The 19,912-nt window shown below is 41.8% G+C and overlaps 1 protein-coding gene across 1 annotated transcript in view; it reads right to left on the bottom strand.

Moving 5' to 3' along the window:
* LOC124884503 (troponin I, fast skeletal muscle-like) overlaps positions 1 to 9,551 on the bottom strand; it is a 37,791-nt gene extending 28,240 nt beyond the window's left edge. The window contains exons 1-4 of the mRNA XM_047392445.1: positions 9,470 to 9,551; positions 2,216 to 2,252; positions 729 to 765; positions 139 to 267 (exon numbers count right to left, since the gene is read on the bottom strand). Of these exons, the coding sequence (XP_047248401.1) occupies positions 139 to 267; positions 729 to 765; positions 2,216 to 2,226 (177 nt within the window). The 5' untranslated portion in view covers positions 2,227 to 2,252; positions 9,470 to 9,551. The remainder of the gene's footprint in view (positions 1 to 138; positions 268 to 728; positions 766 to 2,215; positions 2,253 to 9,469) is intronic.
* Between the last annotated feature and the right edge of the window lie 10,361 nt (positions 9,552 to 19,912).

Raw genomic sequence — 19,912 nt, 5'->3', positions numbered from 1 at the left:
GCATACAGTATTTTATATCTTTGGAAAAGTAATGAAATAAAAATGTCAAACTGTGTCTAACTTTTGCTTTGCCAGTGCTAATTAGTGAGGAAATCTCAATGTTATGCCAAAATAATAGTTTGAAAGTTTTCTTCTCACCATCAGCTCTTCCCTGGAATATGGCACGTCCAAAGGAGGGCATTTTTCCGCCAGGAACGTCTCTCTCTCTGTGGCCTTGACCTGAGATTCAGCCTCCAGTAAATTGTTCGCAACCACTAACATGCAGCTCTGTGAAATTGCATCAGGTAAAAACAAATATTATTTAAAAAAAGACCTTAATTGACTGACAACAATTAATATTCACTATATTAGTTCATGAACAAGTAAAATATTTTTGCTCTTGGATAAAATTTGGTGTTCTTGTACAGATACTAAAGTGTTAATGTTCAACAGATAAAGTTAGCTAGCACATGGTCTGTTTGGATAACAGTTATACACACAGACACACACACACACAAAACAAACTAGCATGTTACTAAACACTGTTGCAATAAACAGCATATTTTTCCCCAAACAGTTAAATAATTAACATTATTTTTTAGAAATAACTAAAAAGGGGAACAAAAAGTTTAGGATTCTATTCTGACCAGATTTAGCATATTTCTTAGCAAAGAATATTTAAACAGCTTAGTTCCATGTATTGTGGAGTCATACATGGAATATAAATATTATGAACCATGTGGGCTTACCTTCAGAGTGTGCTTACGTCTTGCAGACAGTCTTTTTCTGCACACAGACACCAAAAGTCAGATTAGAAGAACATTTGATTTTTCTTTTTTTTTTTGTTTGTTTAAATACATGAAGATTCCTTTTTTGCATTTAATAGTCTTGTAGAGGAAACTAAATTTCATTTCATTTTGTTGGATAAACAGAACATTAGCTATAAAGTTACATTTGATAAATAATTGGTTTACTGTTCTGAATATAGTCTTAAATGTTTAGAAAATTTTGCAACACTAATTTTCCTTAAATATATCAGGGGGTTATACACACGTGGACAAAATTGTTGGTGCCCCTCGGTTAATGGAAGAAAAACCCACAACAGTCACTGAAATACCTTGAATCTGACAAAAGTAATAATGAATAAAAATTTTATTAAAATTAACAAATGAAAGTCAGACATTGCTTTTTGAACATGATTCAACAGAATTATTTAAAAAAATAAACTCATGAGACAGGCCTGGACAAAAATGATGGTACCTTTGATATTTTGTTGCACAACCTTTTGAGGCAATCACTGCAATCAAACGATTCCCATAACTGTCATTGAGACTTCTGCACCTCTCAGCAGGTATTCTGGCCCACTCCTCATGAGCAAACTGCTCCAGTTGTCTCAGGTTTGAAGGGAGCCTTTTCCAGACGGCATGTTTCAGCTCCTTCCAAAGTCTCCCATTAAGTCCACTTTGGGTAAAACAACGTTGGATGGTGCGATCTGGCACTGATGTTCCTTGAGCTTGAAGTTCACCTTTAATCTCTTTAGAAGATTTTCTGAGCTCTTTTGTTACCGTTCGTTTTATCCGTCTCTTTGTTTTGTCATCAAATTTCCTCTTGCGGCCACATCCAGGGAGGTTGGCTACAGTCCCATGGATCTTAAATTTCTGAATAATATGTGTAACTTTAGTCACAGGAACATTAAGCTGCTTGGAGATGTCTTATAACCTTTACCTTTAACATGCTTGTCTATAATTTTCTTTCTAATCTCCTGAGATAACTCTTTCCTTGGCTTCTTCTGGTCCATGTTGAGTGTGGTACCATGTCACCAAACAGCACAGTGACTACCTGTAGCCATATATATAGGCCCACTGACTGATTACAAGAATGTAGACGCCTGTGATGCTAATTAATGGACACACCTTGATTTAACACGTCCCTTTGGTCACATCATTTTTGTTCAGGCCTGTTTCATGAGTTTATTTTTTTAAATAATTCTGTGGAAGCATGTTTGAAAAGCAATGTCTGACTTTCATTTGCTCATTTTCATAGAATGTTTATTCATTATTACCTTTGTCAGATTCAAGTTATTTCTGTGACCATTTTAGGATTTTCTTTTATTAACTGGGGGGTACCAACAATGTTGTCTACATGTGTATGTGGCAGAATCAGCACTCTAACATTTGTCAGAGATGTTTGCTGTTGTAAAAATACAAAACACATAAATAAATCACATTTTACTCACTCAGTAGCCATTCTGGCTGCAGGATTTGGATTTTCCTCTGGTAAAACAAACAGGAAAGAAAGCTGAATTAAGATCACGATTCTTCCTTTTTGAAGTGTTTTGGGACTACGTGAAATCAATAGTTCACAATAACAACAGAATTTAAAACTGATACTTTACATTTTAAGTCAAATCAGCAGTCATAATTAGAAGAAGTAAAGCCATGTACATTTGATTTAACTAGGATGAAAAACATCCAGGCACTCCATCTGTCTCAGAACATTCCTTCATGTATCTAGCTGAACAGATCTAGAACATATGAGCCCACAATGTTTGACAAACGAAAATGTTCCCTTTTATTTCCTTGTATCTAAACCAGTTACTACATGTTTAAGCTATATTTTGACTTTCCCAGTACCTTCAGCTTGTATGTCCCAAGTTCCATGCTTAGCTCATGTTATTTCTTTAATAGTACCATATATTAATTCATAATTTTGTAACCCTTAGTTGGGAATGCTGCAAGTCACTGACTGGATGCAATCTGCTGAGTTTCCTTAGATAGAAAAACTTTTTATCCAATTTGAATAAAAAGCTAACTCCGACTGCACTGTTCAATTGTTAGGATTAATTGGAATGTATGTACCTGACTGTTGTGAAGTGACTTGAGACAACATGTGTTGTGAATTGGCGCTATATAAATAAAACTGAATTGAATTGAATTAAAGGATGATTGATCCCTTTAACGTATTCTGCTAAACCATTCTGACAGCTACCGGCTTAGGTGCCATATATTTGGGCTCCATTTAAATGTCACCCATGCATACTGCATCAATTGGAGTTCTCTTCCTCTCTGACCCAATGTTCTTGCACCACCAACTGGTCGCAGTCTGAAATGCTATGACATAAGAAGTACAATTTTCCTGAAGCTGCACTTGAAACGCAGAGTTTAACAGTCTTGGCTTGATTCAGTAATGATATATTTTCTCATTTTATGCTATAATTATTACAAAGCAGCTTCTTATAGTGGCATCTTTAATTTTATAGAATTAACTGTGTTGCACATTCTGACTTCATATTCACTATAACTAAACGTTGAGGTAATCCCTAAGATCAGTGTTCAGAGAACAAGAATTTACTTTTCAACTTACAAACTGTGTCAAGCAGCTAATGAGCTTTTGTGCAGATAAAAAGTTAATTAAACAGAAAACTCAATGATAAGAATTTCATGTATTCTTTTAACTGGAAAATAATAATAATTATATTTCTTCCTTTAAATTTCTTTTACTAATTTGTAGGGGTGTAACAGTTCAGTTTGGCACATTTTCGGAATGCTTCAATTAAAAAACAAATAAAAAGTAGCGGCAAGGCTGTAACAGTACAGGCTGTTATGGTACACGTATTTGTGCAGAAAATATCTGGTACAGTCTGTTCTTTAGGTACACACACATACTAAACAATACAGTCTTTTTGTATACCTAATATGCAGGTTTATGTGCAGAGCTAAGCGTGCAATACAATGTTCTGTAGGGCAACGTTAAAGAGTGACACCAAAACAAAATAGAGAAGACTTCCTGCTTTCACTAACTCTGCTATTTGGAAACATTGAGGTATTTCAGCTAAAGTGGAGAAATATAGGTGCAATAAACCCAAGTTTCATGTCAGTGTGTTTTAGCAGCGATAATGTATGTACAGTTGTTCGCACTACACTGAATTACTCACTTTAAGCAACTTCAATTTACCGAAGGTAAATATCACAGATACAGTCAATGTTTATATTTAAAATTGTTTGTAACAAAACTGTGCCCATTTTTAAGAATAAAACATATTTTAATCACTTTGAAGTTGTTCTGAACATTAGACAATCTAGTGTACCAGTTGTACCTGAATGCAGCATGGCAGTTGTTGGGAAATCCCTACATACAGTGCCTTGCAAAAATATTCCCTCCATGGCGTTTTTCATGTTTTGTTGCCTTAAAATCTGGAATTAAAAAACTCAGCCACCCCCTAAAGTCAGTACTTTGTAGAGCCACCTTTTGCAGCAATAACAGCTGCAAGGTGCTTTGGATAAGTCTTTATGAACTAACCATATCTTGCCGCTTGGATTTTTCCCATTCCTCAAGGCAAAACTGCTGCAGCTCCATCATGTTAGATGGTTTTTGTTTGTGAACGATGATCTTAAATCTAACCACAGATTCACAATTGGAATGAGGTTTGGACTTTGACTAGGCCATTCCAATGCATTTAAATATTTCCCCTTAAACCACTCAACTGTTGCTTAAGCCAAATACTTCAGGTCATTGTCCTGCTGGAAGATAAACCTCCTTCAAAGTCTCAAATCACAGGCAGACTGACACAGGGTTTGCTCAAGAATATCCTCGTATTTAGCACCATCCATCTTTCCCTTGACTCGTACCAGTTTTCCAGTCCCTGCTGCTGAAAAACATCCCCGCTGTCACCACCATGTTTCACAGTTGGGATTGTGTTCTTGGGGTTATGGGATGTGCTGGGTTTGCTCCAGATATAGTGTTTCACTGTGTTGGTTGCTGAAAAGTTAAATTTTAGTCTAATCTGACCAGAGCACTGATAATGGTCCTGGGGAACACCAAACTTTTTGATCTTCTTATAAACTCCACCCTGACTTACACTTCTCAACAACTTTGTCCTTGACTTGTTTGGAGAGCCAGTTGGTTTCCATGGTGTGATGCCTCTTGCTTAGTGGTGCTTCAGCCTATGGGGCCTTTCAGAAAAGGTATTTTTATGCTGACAGATCGAGTGAGGTTTACTTCAGGGTGTTGGAGAGGAGGCTTAACCAATTTTTGAACATTGGGTTCAGGAAGAGTAGTTTCTCTATTCAGATTACCTTGTAACTAAGGAGCTGTTTGGTTGTGTACACCTGTTTTGTGGATGTGGAGAAGGCTTACTACTGTGCCCCTCAAGGTATTTTGTGGGGCTTGCCTCAGGAGTAAGGATTTCTGTGTTGACTTTTAAGGGGCATGTGATCCTTGTATGGGCAAACTAAGAGCTGTTTGTGCTTGTTCCCAGTGGGTGTTGGACTCCACCAGGGTTGCCCCTTGTCACCAGTTCTGTTTGTGGTTTTCATGGACAGGATATTTTGGTTGTCCAGTCCACATGTCTTCTGTGGATAGGGAGAAAGCTGTGTCCACTGAGACATTTCAATTCAGCCGGTGTCGGTGGTCAAGCTGGTCAGGTTTGGGAAGCTCAAGATCTCATCTTCGCTTTTTGCAGATGTTGTGTTTTTCTTGTCATCTTTAGACTGTGACCTTCAGAGTGCACTGGAGTAGTTCGTAGCAAAGTGTGAGTGAATGACTCAATGCCTATTTCTGATGTCATGGTTTTCAGCATGGTAAAGGTGGACTGCCAGGGTCAAGTCCAAATGAAAGACGTGAGGCCATCTCCGAGTGGGCCCACCACCTGTACGAGGAACCATGAGGAACCTGTGCAAAGAGGATCAGGTGTCGGTCGAAGGCGGAGACTTCAATGACCTAATCTCCGGATGTCTAAATTGGCCCTAAATGTCACCTTGCTGAGGGGTGCCCTGAGAGTCTGAGCTTATGCAGGAGGTGGACCAGTGGATTTCATGTCTCCTTTTTGCAGATGACGTGGTCCTGCTGGCAATCTCTAGCCAAGACCTACAGCATGCACGTGGGCAGTTCGCAGCTGAGTGGGATGCGGCTGGGATGAGGATCAGCTTCTCCAAGTTGAAAGCCATGGTTCCCAACCAGAAAAGGGTAGCTTGTCCGCTTCAGGTTGGAGGGGAGCTCCTGTCTCAAGTGGAAGAGTTCAAGTATCTCGGGGTCTTGTTCACGAGTGAGGGGCGAATGGAGCAGAAGCTCAACAGACAGATCTGTGCGGCCGCCGCAGTAATCAGGGCCCTGTGCTGGTCCGTTGAGGTGAAAAGACATACCGCTCGGTCTACATTCCTACCTCACCTATGGGCATGAACTTTGAGGTGGCTCAGGCCAATCTGTTTCAGATGCCTGCTGGACATTAGAGAGTAAGATTGTTTCCTCCTCCAGGAGGTGCTCCAGGCACATCCCACCGGAAGGAGGCCAGGAGACGGCCCAGAACATGCTGGAGGGACTACTCTCATCTGGCCTTGGAATGCCTTGGGCTTCCGCCAGATGAGGAAGTTCCTGGGGAGAGAGAAATCTGGGTGTCTCTGCTTATACTGCTGCCCCCGCTACCTGGTCCCAGATACGTGGAAGGCAATGAATACGAGTACCTGTCACTACATTGACTTAATTGGGTAGTAATTTCTTTCACAATTTTTGGCCAAATATACAACTAAGTAGCTTTCCAAAATACACAATGATGGAAATGGACTATATTAACTCCATAAGCAACATTTAACACTAATGTTTAATTCCTGATTTAGCAAAGATGACGTTTGGGTTGGAAATCAAATAGCTTGACCAATACTAAGTAAATTAATGTAAATTTTAATCATACATTTACGTTTCATGGTTCGATTGTGTGGTTGTGCCCCATCAAACTCAAAATGATAATTCACCAAAAACAAAATTCTTTTGAAATTAACATTCTATCAGCAACAAAATCTTTCACTATAATATACAGTGGCATGAAAAAGTAGTCCCTACAGATTTTGGTTTGTGTTTTTTGGCTTCTTGTCATACTAAAAGTTTTCACAATATCTATGACACCAACTTGGCCCTAGGGAAAAATATAATTACCATTCCTGTAAAATAATGAACAAAATGTGATGATGATTATTATTATTATTATTATCATCCAAAACAACAGATTTAATAGAACTTGTGCATCCACATAAAGTAGGCAAAAAAAAAATCTCACAAATAAACATAGCATGCCCTAATCACAGAAATTTAAGAACAGATGAGAAACAATGTTAATTACATCTATTAGTTTGGAAAGGGTTACAAAGCCATTTCTAAGACCTTTGGACTCCAGTGACCACAGTGAGAGCCATTATCCACAAATAAAGAACAGATGGAACAGTGGAGAGCCCTACCAGTAATGCCTGGCCAATAAAAATTACTCTAAAAGCTTGTCCAGGAGGTCACAAAAGACACTGGAACAACATCTAAACCACCAGAAGAACACAAAGACACAAAAAGAACACACAAAGATTTGTCTTTCCAAAAAACATCTTGAAGATGCCCAAGATTTTGGGGAAAATATGTTGGACAGACAAGAAAAAAACCAAGAGCTTTTTATGTGTGTGTTCCATTTGACATGAAATTAACACAGCATTTCAGAAAGACAACATCATAGTGACATTTAAACATGGTGGTAGTGGTGTGATGGCCTTTGCGTCTGTAGGTCATGGCTGACTTGCCATAATACACCAGTTATCTCCCAGCAAGTTATGATGGAGAATACTCGTCCATAAGTTCATTACCTCAAGCTCAACCGCACTAAATGCAGCAGGGCAATGATCCAAAGTACACCAAGTCTACCTTTAAATGGCTCAATAAAACTAATTAAACTAAGGTTTTGGAGTGGTCTAGTAAAGGTTTGGACCTAAAACTAAGCATCTAGGGTGCTATGGTAGGACTTTAAACAGGCCACTATCCCCCCCCCCAGTGTGGTGGAATTAAAACAATTCTACAAAGAAGAGTGGACAAAAATTCCTCCACAGCGATGTACAAGACTCCTTGCCATATATCACAAACACCTGATGGCAGTTGTTAACCCTAAGGACAATTAAGGGCAATTGCGTTTTCTCATAAAAGCAGGTTGGTTTGGATAGCTTTTTTTTTCCTTCAACAATTGAAATAATCATTTGAAAAGAGCCTTTTGTATTTACTTAATGTAGGTTACATTTGTCTGTTATTAAAATTCTAAAAAAGTGATAACAAATCTGTGAACGCAGTTCGTACTGTGCAATTATTGGCTGTGCTACCCAAAATCTTTAATCATGAAAGATAATCTTTGGTCGTGAGTTTTTATCACTGGTTTGATAACTACTTTCAGTATACAACTCTAATAAATATATGTATTGTATGTGTAAGAATGGTAACAGCCGTAACCTACTCTCCATTTATTGATTGACCAATATGTCTGTCGAATATTTTATTGCAATTATGCTTCAGCAACTAGTGGTGCTGGCATCTCTTCCTTCATGCAGTATGAGTGGAGCAACTATATTTTTCAGCGTGATTTTTGAATTTCAAGTACTTTTTCAGAACAGTTTTAAGCTCAAAATATAAAACTTTATTTATAATACCCCTAGGATAAAAAGGAACTAGCCTAAATACACTTGACAGTTTCAGATCCCTTGGATGCTGCATAGTTGCAGCCTGAGCAGCTTGCAGTCCCTAGGGTCCGCAACAGAGCAGTAGAGTAACATCTATTCCGGGATCTACAGCTGTTCCTAAAGCCTTCATTAAGTATGGAGGAAAAAAAAACTGGCTCCTCAGAAAGAAACGATGTGTGATGACCACAGGCATCTGAAACACATAAGTGGCACAGTAACAAATGTCAGAGTTCCCTGAAACAGTAACAGCCAGGAAGGAGGGACAGTGGATATTTCTTGGCTACAAGTTTATTTAAGGAAAATCAAATCTCAAAGGATACAATGATACCTCATGTGTTGCAATAAGTTAAATGTGAACCAGGAGTTGTGTCCTAAGTGTTTTAAGGTGTTTTAAAAAAGTAAGATTGTCTCTGAAAGAAAAGCAAATGGATTCACAGCAATGTAAAAAGTCACATCGCTGTGAATCCCTTACATTTTTTATAGAGACTAGGTTTGGTAGACATGCTGTTTAAAAACACACAACTTCTGTCTGCACCATATCAAACCAGGTGTTCCTCCAAATACTAACCTCTAAGGTGTTGACAGGAGGATAAAAACAGTTAGATGGATTTGCAACTTATAGCCTTGTAGTGGTGTTGTCTTTCAGCATGCCACATCACCAGACAACACATCACTAGGCTTGCCCAGCAGGACACAGACCTAAATTCAAGATAGAAAATTGCACCTCCTACCTCAAAAAGTATAATAGTTTCCCTGTTGACCAGAACATCTAATATTACAGCACACCAAAAACATATACAATTAATAATACACCAACCTTTTCAAGTGAGCTGCAACATTTCTACATTAAAGATTTCATACATTTTTGTAGCAATCTTACGACCAAAGTCTTGTAATTTCTTTTCAGTAAAGAAATAAAAAGTTGCTGTCATGTAGCCGAAAAAGGGACAACGTTAGTCACAGCAGAACAAAGCAATATCAAGATGAAGAACATAAAGAAAAAGTATTTGCTTTACCGAAGCAGAGCTGTTGAAGTCAGAGACACAGACTGAGGCTGATCAAGTATAAAGAAGGTATATATTGCAATCACAGAAAGCCCTTTAAATCCTCTACTTTCTCTATATGGAAGTGGATTACTGGACAAGCCAATGAGCTGGCAAGGTCATGAAATACAGTACATTGTCAGTTGCCCCTTCCCAGGGTGTATGCAGTATAAATAACCCACCCTTTAAGATTGTTATTCTTTTTAACTTGTGCCATCAAAACTCAATGAACTGAAATAATCACATTGTTTCACTTTTGATTGTTTTTAATTAGAAAACTGGAAGCATGGTTGAATTCACAGAGCATTACTAAAGAAGATAGGATATAATAAATAGTAATAGTAACTATAATAAAGAGCCATCTACAAGCGAAGTACACTTTTTCATATTTGGATGAGAAAGATTAAATTGCAGGCAAAATCATAGTGAGATGTTAGTATACATCTCATGACATTAGTATAAATGAACTGAACAACAGATGAATTTACTCATAAAAGAGCTGATTAGCAAAGAAACATGAGAAAGTAACTGGAGAATACAGTGACAGGTGAAGGAAAGAGCATGTGATGGATGTCATGATTATAGGAAACATGTTAGAACAAATGGCTGATGGTGAAGTGGGAACAAAATAGGGAACAGAAGCACTGAGGAAAAGTAAGGAAATTAATGGCAGGAAATAAAGAGCAGGGATACACAGGGATCAGAAAGCAAATAGAGCAATAACTACATACAAGTAAACGGAGGAGCAAATTACTAAACACAAGAATCTGTTAATCGTAAAAAAAACTAAATGGAAACAAAATAACACAGAAAACAAAGAACTAAACTAAGGATCATAACATCTTTTAATTCTAGGTTTTTACATTTCTTGACGTATTTAAGGAGTTGGGTATCAGAGTCCAAGCTGTGCATGGAGGTGAGTTTAGCTATAGCTGGCATTGCTTAGCTACACACACCACCTCTGTCTTATTACTAGTCAGATTAATGTCAGACTATGCTACCAGCCTTGTCTGCCACTTAGCTTTCACGGTGCCTGAAACTAACAGTTCTGAGTGGTGAGCCCACCTAGAGGGGGCTTTATGTAGCTTTTCCAACAAATTCAGTTTAAGTCAATTCAAAAATACTTTATCAATCCCAAAGGGAAAATAACTGCTGTAGCTTATATTATCCAGGTTTCTTCAAAGAGCTGTTGTAGATGCTGTTGGCTGTTGGCAGGAAGGATCTCCTGTAGCGATCTGTATTGCAGAAAACTCCCTATGTTTATAAATGTCTGATAAGAATTGTTTATTAGGAAGGTGAAGCATTCCCTTGATAAACAGAGATAGATTATATGAATACATCAACAGATGAGACTGAATGACTGTTCAACTTCAGTCGATTCACTCAGTACAACACCTGAGTATGGGATATCACGCCCCGCGTGTCCTGGCTGAAGCCACCTCTAATACCGCCTCCTAGGCAAATGATGTGATGACGACAAATGACAGGCCCCGCATGCACTATATACCTGTCCGTCATCGTCGTCATTATTCAGTTCTTACGCTCTTCACCTCGCTAAGAACAACTCTTGAGTCAGGCTAGCTAGCTGCTGCTGGTTAACTCTGTGTCTCTTTTCAAAAGGCTACTTGGAATTAGTTAAACTTCTTTTGTTGGAGTTAGCCACTGCTGCCTGCTGGTAAGAGTGTCTGCCCGCGAAGCGCTAATTTCAAGCAGTTCGGTCTGGCTTTCGTGGTTTGGGATGAGCACAAAGCTAACGCAAGTGAAGCAGAAGTCATCTATTTGTCCCTGTCCTCAGGGTTGCGGCTTCTCGCTTCATGAGAAGGACCAGCATGAGGCTTGTCCCGTCTGTCTCGGGACCGTTCACGCTCGCACAGCGTTGGGGGAGCCCAAAGCATGTGTGTTCTGTCGCCAGCCTCGTCGCTCGACCCTGGAGAGGCGGGTTAAATTCCTTGAGAAGGTGCTTGGAGGGGCTGCTGTCTCATGGCGAGACTTACTGCTCTCCGAGGCGAGAAACCCAGTCCGATTCTGACAAGGACGGTTTTTCGGTCGAAGTCCCCGCTTCCAGCTGGGCGGACCATATGGAGTATGTTGATGGGTTTGCCGATAATGAAGGTGGTCGGTCTTGTTGCAGACTGGAGTTTGAGCTGCTCTTCCTCTTTAATGTTAAAAGAGGGGCCTTTATTTATCCCTAAAATAAAGGACTTTACCTGCCTTTATGTCCCATAAAGGTCTTTCCTAATTCCTGAACCCTAATTACTTCTGCCTTTATTCTGTTATAAAGGACTTTACTCACTATGAGTTTTAATTTCCTGAATCCTAGCCCTGGCTACAAAACAACCTTCAGCCTCAATCTGTGTTCCCCAGAGTAGAAACCTAATTTGAGTATTAATAGATTTTAAAGCCAGAACCCATCATTGCCTTAGATCTTTTATTTAATAAGTGTAGTATTTTGGGTTGTTTTTATTTTATTATTTGAATGTACTCTGTTCAGTTAAATGGCATACCTTTATTGATTTATTTAAATTTTCTTCACTGACCCACAATCTATGGCTCAAGGGCCTCAGGCGACCAGGAACCACAGGTTGAGGACCACTGCTTTAAACACCGATGCCAGCTTTCTGCAGAGATTAAAGAAAATGGATTAAATACCTTAAATATTTTGGTACCTTTTAAGAGTTTAACAGTTTCAATCACTAGTTCACAGCTCTAAATTAGCCCCACGTCATATTTTCTTTTAACCCAGAGTTCATAAGGAGCTTCAGACATTATAATAAAACAACATAGATCTGTTTTGGATTAAAGGAAAAGCATGCTTCAAAATCTGGTACTGTGGTGGGAAATAGTTCCACAGTTTCTGAAAGAATGCCTTTCTAAGCAGACTCTTTAGAGAACATGATACTAGAGTTTTTTGTGGTACCACTTGTCTAATTACATTCTTTCTTACCTTCAGAACTAAAAATACATCTTTCCATTCTCATTTTACAGGTTTTTGCCAGGGAAGATGTGTTTAACTGAACCCATTACTCTGAAACATTTTGCTGTTGGGGTGTTAGAGAAAATAACAAGTGTGTTTACATTCCAATGCAACACAGAAGTGATTAGATTTTCTTTCTTTTCCCAGAGGAGAAAATGCAGAACCAAGCGTTTCATAGTTTTGTCAGGACCAGATATGAGTTACAGTGTAAGTCAGCAGGCTTCATAAACTCATAAGAGTGGGAAAATTAGCTAATTTAATCTCTTCCCAGCAGCTGCTGTGAAAACAATGAATTTGCACCTTCCATTCAAGCTTCAGTTAACGCTTGTGGCCAAAGCTGTACCCCACTGGAAGTACTGTGTCAGACTGTATGGAGACCCTCTGCGGTAAAACTAACCCTATTCTCAGAGGTCTCTACCCGTTAGATTTACAGGGTACACTCTGACAACAGGAAACAATACCTGAAGGAGAGTCCATTAGGTGTTACACATGCGATGGACTTTAAAATGCTCCTCAGTGGGATCTGTCCTGAGGCTGACATAGAAAACACATGGTTACCACTGAGTTTTGGAGGTGTTTAAAATTACTCTTTCTTTTAAGAACTTATATTGGAAATATTTGACCCTGAATCTACCATGATGAGAGAGAGAGAACTTGTTTCTCTAAAACAATTACTTTTGGAAAATAATCTCTTTAACACAGGAATAACATTTAACCTCTTGTTACGTCTGTCAACGTCAAAACCACATCAGCTGCAGTTAATAAGCTTTCTTCATTGCAGAAAAACACAAAAGATATCCCTCCCGCTCCCTTAGATCAGCTGATCAACTTCTCCTGAGGGTCCCTAATACCAGACTTAAACTGGGAGATCGATCTTTTGCTGCAGCAGCTCCTAAACTTTGGAACGAGCTGCCCCTCCAACTCAGACCGTCCTCTTCACTGTCTGTTTTTAAAACGCGTCTTAAAACCTACTTGTTTTCTTTGGCTTTTGACACTGTGTAAGGTGTTGTGTTTTGTTTGAATTAGTTGTGTTTTTTGTTTGTATTATAAGCTGTGTTGAATCTAGTTTCTGTACTGCACTTTGGTCTGCTGTGGTGCAAAAGTGCTTTATAAATAAAGTTGGATTGGATTGGATTGGAAAAGATATTTGCAAATGTGTGTTTGTTTGTACGTTACCCCCCTCAGTTTCTTGACTGGTCCAGAGTCGGACTGTTGTCGCATACAGTCCCCTATCAGTTCAAAAAACCAGACCCTCCCCTGGCCTGTTGGTGGACATTTGCTCTTTCCTTGTCCACTTTAACTTCTTCAGGAGGGAGGGAAAACTCTGCTCCAGACATGTTTCTCCTCTGCCTGCATAAGATGTGCTCTCAAGATGAGTCCTGTGTAACGCTCTTCTGGCTCTGGCAAACAGCAAGGATTGTTGCCCATCTCAATGGGTTTTGGGCTTTTTACCAGACTTCTTCTGAGTTTTGTTCTGGTGGAAACTCTCACGCTGTCATCAGCAGGCAGGCAGGCGGGCAGGACCTCTCCCTTTCAGGTCGTGCTGAAGAAGCGTCTCTGGTGGAGTGAAGCCGTGGGGAGGGCAGGTGTCTAATGTCCAGGGAGCGATCAAATCCCCATGTGTATGTGTGTGTGTATGTGAGTAAGAGGCAGAGAAAAAGGTTTAGTACATGGTTCAGATTTTGCACAAACAGAAGTATTGTCAGTCAGTTAGTTTTTCACATACCTGTCATCCATTGTTTTTTTTCCCCTATTTTCTCTTTTGTTGCTTCCTCAGTCCTTTTAATATTGTAGAGCTCCAAACGTTTTAACCCATATATTGATGCACTTGGTGCGTTGTGTTCCATATTTTTTCACACGTCCTGGGGAGGAGGAGGTAATCTCTTAGAACTGAAGTGCTGTCCCATACTGACAGCCTTGCCACACCCTTTACTTACTGGTAAATGGGGGAATATTCCTTTAAAACCTGCAGACGTCTCCACAAGAGTTTAGAGCTTTATGGCACCCTAATCGCCTTCCCCCTAACTTACACGTTAGGGGAGCCTCACTCAACCGTACAGGGAGGGGTCTCTACTGGTGAAGTACTGTTCACCCGCGCGCAGCGTGGCATCAACCGCGCCAGCGAGGTCCGTACACCTCGCTCTTGTTCCAAGGCAGGAAAAATCCCAGATCCCCTTTGTCCCCAATAGAAAACTGTCAGTTTAACCTTTTAGTTAAAATGTAAGAAGTCCTTATTATTATAAACCCTTTTATTATTTTCTCTGTTTCTGCTTTTTGTTTTAAATATTTTGCAATTTAATTTATAGGCCTTTGGTTATAATTATCAAACTATTAAGCAAATTATTATTGATGATAATTAATTAAATTATGCTGATTCATTGTTTCTCACCATCTCTGGAAGAAAAAAAAATTTGGTTCTTTTGGATTCCAGTGCTAAGTCTCCAAGAACACCGAGTCAGCAGTCCTCCTCCCCTTAACACTAAAAGTGTTTGAGGCAGGGAAGCTCTTCCCAGGTTGATCAGACACTCCTGCCGATGTCCTCGGAAGAACCCAGTCAAGGAATCCCATCCTCGTCACCATTTGTTGCAGAAAAATTTGTTTTTACAGAGACCGATGATTGTCACTCAGAATCAGCTTTATTATAATCTTGCAAGAGAGAAGGATTTTTTACAGCATTGGAGATGCGCTCAGTAGTGCTGCCAAATAGTTCTGCCTAGACAAAGCAAAAGTTCTCCTATAAGCTACAGCAGTTTTCAACGTGACTCTCATGAGACCTGTTGTCCTAGACATAATCTTAAGAATGTGGCATACATATTATCTCACACAGCTGCAAGCAGAAGGCTGAGAAACCATTACTCTAAGACTTTATAAGAGAAGAATGGAACAACACTGAGGGGTTCTAATACTTTTGTCAGTTTCTGTAGAGTATCAAAGAGCAAATCAAGCAAGGCACAGAAAATGTCCATAACAGTCTCCACTTCAACTAGAACCCCTTCAGGGAGAGGAGAACGTACTGGACATCGGTTCATGGTCTGTCCAATGATGAGGATGAGTCTCTGCCGAGTCAGGCTGCTGCTGCTGCGCCAGCAGACTCGGGCAACACGTCTTTTTTCTTTCTCTGCCGTTGTGCAGCTGATACCCTGGACGTAGAATGGCCCTCCCCACCTCCTGCGGAGAAGCCATCGTGATTCGCCGGGTTTTATCTCCAGCCACAGTTAAGCACCATCCACCCATGTTCCCAGACTTCGTTTCTGAGTTGATGTCTACGTGGAAAAAGCCATTGTCCTCCTGTGACACGGTGCTGGGTTATGGACAGTATCTGGACCTGGAAGGCGCAGAAAAAGCTGGACTGGTGAATATCCTGCCTATGGAACCATCCCATAATCTTGGTGTGGGTGGTCCAACATCGCTTCTAAGCACTGTAGGTCCTCCGCTGCTCAATTGGAAAAAATCTACAGGGCTCAAGCGACCACCGCTCGTGCCCTGAGCTCCATTATCATGCTGCAAATATACCAAGCTATGTGCTTGGTGAAGCTTGGGGCCACAACACCGCCAGAGATCCCTTTGATGCCACTCTTGAATGAGGCGAGAATCACCACTGACTACATCCTCTGAGTATCCCACTGTGCAGCACTGTCCCTGGGCAGAGGGATGGCATCAACGGTGGTTGCACAAAGGCACCTGTGGCTGATGCTCTCTGACATTCCGGATAGGGATAGACCCGTCTACCTGGATGAATAGGTGGTAGCCGACGGGCTGTTTGGGCAATCTCTCGATGCCATACAGGCGAAATTTGAGTTGAAGAAAAAGCAGACCGAAGCACTGCGCTGTATCATTCCCAGGCGAGATGTGAGACCCAAATCCAGCTCGGGGACTCGCAAACCAGCTGTACCGCCACCCCCACCAAAGAGGATGACGCGGCGCGTGAGCTTGAGCCCTCAGACGGTACAGCCACAGAACCACGGCCAAGCTCCCCGAAAGACGGCCTGGAGCAGGGGTCCTCCTCCGGGGCTCCAGAGGGACTCAACGTCCCAGAAGAAGAAGACACAGTCCTCCTAGCTGTGGGACTTGAGATTCAGGGGTTTCAGGACCAGGGAGACATGTTTGCCAGTTTTCGGTGGCTGCTGTCCAAAAGATGTTTTGCTGGTGTTGTTCAGGATACCAGTCCTGAAGAGGCGCTGCATTTCCCCCACACAATCTCCCAACCACAATTTCACCACAAATGCATTTGCACTAAAAGCCCCCAGTTTGGGTGCGTTGAATGTGTTTCTGAGCACTACAGTTGTTGCAAATGTTTGTATGTATGTTCCAAATGTTTCAATAAAGACAGCTTTTTCTATGGAAAAAAGTGGCTGCAGGCGACAGCCAAATGAGGCTGCACCTCTCTCGCACATCGGGAGAGGGCAGCACCGTTCCGCCAACAGTGCCGCAGGCCAGTCGCCTAGCTGCCCATCTCCATATGTGGCGCGCATGCACACTCCAACCTTGGGTGGAGAGGACCGTTGCTATGGGTTACCATTTACCATTTAGTTTCGCCAGAAACCACCGCGTTTTCTTGGTGTGGTAAACACGGTGATAATGGCCCAAGCAGCAGAGGTTCTGAGAGAGGAAATAAATACACTGTTGGCAAAAGGAGCTATCCGTGTGGTTCCCGAGTCAGAGATGAACAGAGGTTGGTACAGCCGTTATTTTGTTGTTCCAAAAAAAAGGGGCGGGCTTTGTCCAATCCTGGACTTGAGAGTTCGGAACAAATACCTCCGAACATACTAGTTCAAAATGTTAACACTCAAGCAGCTTTTGAGTGCTATCAGCCCGGGCGATTGGTTCTCCACGATCGACCTGACAGACACTTACTTTCACGTAGCGATACACCCGGACCACGGACAGTTTCTGAGATTCGCCTTAGAGGGCAAGGCTTACGAGTACCTCGTACTGCCTTTCGGTCAGTCTCTAGCGCCTCGCACCTATACAAAATTAGTAGAGGCAGCGATAGCACCTCTCAGAGAAACAGGCGTCCGCATTTTAACTTACCTGGATGACTGGGCTTTAATAGCCAGTTCCAGAGAGCAGGCGACATTGCAGCTTTCTCAGGTTTTGTCACACATTCAGGCCCTAGGATTTTTGGTCAACTCTCAGAAAAGTTCGCTGATCCCAAGTCAGCAATATTAATTTCTCGGTCTTGAAAAAAACTCCCTTACAAGCAGGGCACGTCTTTGCGACCACAGAGTTGCCGTGTTTCACCGCTGCCTCGCTCAGTTTCAGTTGGGACACAAACTGCGTTTCCAGACTATCTTACAACTGATGGGTATGATGGCATCTATGATTGCAGTAGTACCGCTCGGTCTACTGAAGATGCGCCCGTTCCAGCGGTGGACCCGTTCTCACCGGTTGTGTGGATGGCGTCATTGCAGCAGAAAGCTAACGATAACCACTCCCTGTATGTTGGCTCTCAGCCCTTGGCGGGAACCAGGACTGTTTTGCCGAGGTTCGCCAATAGGGAGAGTAACCTTTCGCAAGGTGGTATCCATGGATGCCTCCCTGAGGGGGTGGGGGGCTTTGTGCGATGGCGTGGCGGTGAGTGGGGTTTGGACACCAGTACAATTCAAACTCCACATAAACTACCTGGAGCTCTTAGCGGTTTTGCCGGCTCTGCAACATTTCTGCCAAGTGCTGTTAAACCAACATGTTCGGGTCAGGACAGACAACACCACTGTGATTTCATACATAAACAGACAGGGAGGGACTTGTTCACTTCCTCTCCTGAAGCTATCACACACCCTCTTGCAGTGGTGCAGCATACGCTTTCTGTCTATCAGAGCTACTCATGTCCAGGGACGACTGAATCTAGGTGCAGATTTGCTCTCCAGAGGCGGGCCTCGGGTGAGAGAGTTGAGGCTTCACCCTCCGTGGTGGCGCAGATATGGTGTCTGTTTGGGACAGCTGCAGTAGATCTTTTTGCCACCAGAGCCAACACCCACTGTCCTCTGTTCTTTTCCATAACAGATCAGGACGCTCCACTGGGAGTGGATGCCCTGGCCCATTCATGGCCCAATGTACTCCTGTATGCGTTCCCCCCAGTGGAATTGATACTACCGGTCCTAGAGAGGGTGCGCAAACAGGGTCTGTCCCCAATTTTGGTAGCACCCCATTGGCCTGCAAAGTCATGGTATTCTGAGATAATCAGCCTGCTGGAAGCAGACCCGTGGCAACTCCCTATTTGCCACGATCTCCTCAATCATCGGGGGGGGGGGAGATATTTCATCCACACCCAGAGCTGTGGAAGTTGCATGCCTACCTGCTGAGAGGTCCAGCTTATTAGCCAAAGGCCTCCCCCCTGATGTGTTGGCAACAATCCAGAATGCAAGAGCATCCTCCACTAGAGGCTTATATGCTTATAAATGGCGGGCTTTTGAGCAGTGGTGTGAGGACAAGCACATTGTTCCATTTCAGTGCTCAATGGTAGAAGTTTTATCGTTTTTGCAGGAACTGCTGGATAAAGGTCTACTTGGCTGCCATTTCTGCCTGCCATATTGGTTTTAGTGGAGTCATACCAGGTGCTCATCCTCTGGCTGTACACTTTTTAAAGGGGGTTTGTAGGCTCAGACCTGTGATTAAACCCAGTTTTCTTTCCTGGGATCTCACATTGGTAATAAAAGCTCTTTGTAACCCTCCATTTGAACCATTGGAGTCAGTACATATGAAGTTCCTTTCATATAAGGTTGCTCTGCTTCTTGCTCTGACAAGTGCAAAACAGGTTGGGGACCTCCATGCTTTATCTGTAAATCCCAACTGGATACACTTTTCACCTGATGGTTCCAAGGTTAAATTGCAGCCTATTGCAGCTTATCTTGTAAGGTGATACCTTTGGCCTACAGCTCCTTAAAAATAGAGCTTTCTAGTTTTTGTCTACCTCCTTTTGCATTTGAGGAATTTAGAGGGCCCAGGGGGTCACATTTGTACAGTTTTACCATTTGGATGCGACAGCCCCTTCTGTGGCTCACTCTGTTCTTTCTGCTGGGTCTGAGGTGCTGCACTAGCATGAAGTGCATGACCAGGTTTGATGGCTGTTCTGTGGGATATGTCCTATACGCATGTGTTGTACTGAGTGAATCGACTGAAAGGGAATGTAAAGTTATGCATATAACTACTGTTCCCTGAAGGAGAGTAACGAAGTACAACACATGGCTGCCCCGTTACTCAGCTGGGCTCGGTGAATAGCAGCTATCAAACTGAATAATGACGACAATGACAGACAGGTATATAGTGCAGGCGGGGCCTGTCACCTGTAATCATCACATCATTTGTCTAGGAGGTGTGATTAGAGGTGGCTTCAGCCAGGACACACAGGGCGTGATATCCCATACTCATGTGTTGTACTTCGTTACTCTCCTTCAGGGAACAGTAGTTATATGCATTCAATTCAATTCAATTCAAAAATACTT

This window comes from Girardinichthys multiradiatus, chromosome 2 (assembly GCF_021462225.1).
Source record: "Girardinichthys multiradiatus isolate DD_20200921_A chromosome 2, DD_fGirMul_XY1, whole genome shotgun sequence".
In the NCBI taxonomy this organism is placed as follows: Eukaryota; Metazoa; Chordata; class Actinopteri; order Cyprinodontiformes; family Goodeidae; genus Girardinichthys; species Girardinichthys multiradiatus.
The sequence above is the reverse complement of the archived record's forward strand: the minus strand, read 5'-3'. Positions and strand labels throughout refer to the sequence as shown.